At 56.4% G+C, this 1,877-nt stretch overlaps 1 protein-coding gene across 1 annotated transcript in view; it reads right to left on the minus strand.

Annotated features, from left to right (window-relative positions):
• The window catches only part of Deaf1 (DEAF1 transcription factor), a 33,687-nt gene that overhangs the window by 31,509 nt on the left and 301 nt on the right, over positions 1–1,877 (minus strand). The window contains exon 2 of the mRNA XM_029556774.1: positions 1,661–1,869. Within this exon, the coding sequence (XP_029412634.1) occupies positions 1,661–1,869 (209 nt within the window). The remainder of the gene's footprint in view (positions 1–1,660; positions 1,870–1,877) is intronic.

The following is a 1,877-nucleotide window of genomic DNA, read 5'->3' on the forward strand; positions in this document are numbered from 1 at the left end:
AAAAAAAAAGGAGCATTAAGAGCTCCAGGAAGGGGCTGGAGAGATGGTTTAGCAATGAAGATCACTTACTGCTCTTGCAGAGGACCTGAGATCAATTCCTGGCACTCACATTGGGCACTCACAACCATCTGCAACTCCAGCTCCAGGGAGGTCCAACACCTTCTTCTGGCCTCTGCAGGCACCTGGACTCACATGCACCAGCCCCCCCACCCCAATTAAAAATAAAAAGAAGAGCTCCAACCAGACGTGGTGGCACACGCCTTTAGTCCCAGCACTCAGGAGGCAAAGGCAGGAGGATCTCTTTGAGTTCAAGGCCAGCTGGTCTTCATAGTGAATTCCAGGCCAGCTGGGGCTGCAGGGAGACCCTGTCTCAAAAAAAAAAAAAAAAAAAAAAGAAGCGCTCCAAGAAGCCTCACTTCTTTGAGTAGATCCACAGACCCCAAGCACAGGGCACAGAGCACACAAAGCCCAGGCTGCTTCCTCTAACCCCTCTGCCCTAGCCCTAATGGGATGAGCAAAACACCCAGAGTTGACAAACCACAATTCTGATACGCCCAGCACAGTAGGACCCCATTCCCAATCCTGCAGAGCCTCATATGGGGAAAGTATTTAACAATACAACATGCCTGGCAAAACGATGGTCTTCCAAGGATTTGAATGTGCAAGTCTATCTAAAACTCAAGAGCTCCAATTGGAAGGGAGCGGGACTTCAGGAAGGTCAGAGGTGAAGAGGGTCACATTGTGGCTATAGGAAGAAGTTTGGGGTGGTGACACCTGTGCAGGGCAACGCAGGCTCAGGCAGCTCCTTTTCATATTAAACATGAGAATCTTTATGTGTCAAGAAACCAGGAGCAGCAAAAACAAAAACTACAGAATGGAGGAGAAAAGATGCGCACCGGAAAGGCAGACCAAGAGGGGACCAGCAGAGGGGACTCCAAGTCACCACAAAGCAAGGCTGACCTCTGGAAGGCTGCCTGCTTTGGAGGGACGCTCCTGCTCCTCGGTGCTCAGGTCACACCCGAACTGACCTTTGGCACTGGGAGCAATGCTGCTGCCCACACATGCCCACCTGCCTGGAGCACTCTAGGACAGTATCCACATCTGACCCTTCTATCCGCCAGTTCCCAGGATGGAGGCGAAAACAGGCAGGGAAGGAGCTAAGTTCTGAGAAAGTTCCAAAGAATTACAATAACAAAGAGCAGAGAGGCACACTCACACCTGGGAACAGGTGTGAATACAGTGCAGAGCTGGTGGAGTGGAGGAAATGTTCAGGACAGGCATGCACAGCAAGTGTACGGGTGCACCGGCAGGGCAGATACAAAGCAGGTGTTCAAGGCATTATGAAGTCCATCGGCAGGTGCAGGACAGAAGTGCAAGGCATGAACAAGGCAGGTATGCCGGGCAGGAGTGCAGGGCATGGCCAGTGCTGGGCAGGCGTGCAGGGCAGTAGTGCCCCGCAGGTGCAAGGCAGGTAGGTATGCAGGGCAGGTGTGAAGTGCAGGGCAGGTGTGCAGGGACGGGTGGAAGAGGGCCTGTCCTGAGGGGCAGATGTGCAAGACAGGTGCATGGGGCGGGAGGGGGCCGGCCGGTGTACGGTGGATGTGCTCAGGGCTTATTACTCGGGAATCCGGTGAAGCGCGAGGCCGGCGGGCGCACTTGCCTGCGAAGGCCGCGGCAGCGGCGGCCTCGTCGGGGCCGGGCAGAGCCTCGGTACCCATGTCCATGTGCCCAGACTCGGCCGCCATCACCGCCACAGCCGTGACCCGCCGCGTCTCGCGCTCCGCTTCCGAATCCGCGTCCTCCTCAGAGTCCTCGTCCCTGCTTAACGCCGGCTCGTCTGCCTCGCCTCCCGCTGCGGCCGCGGCCGCCGCCGCCCC

This window comes from Nannospalax galili, unplaced genomic scaffold (genome assembly GCF_000622305.1).
Source record: "Nannospalax galili isolate Female #2095 unplaced genomic scaffold, S.galili_v1.0 scaffold507, whole genome shotgun sequence".
Classification (NCBI taxonomy): domain Eukaryota; kingdom Metazoa; phylum Chordata; class Mammalia; order Rodentia; family Spalacidae; genus Nannospalax; species Nannospalax galili.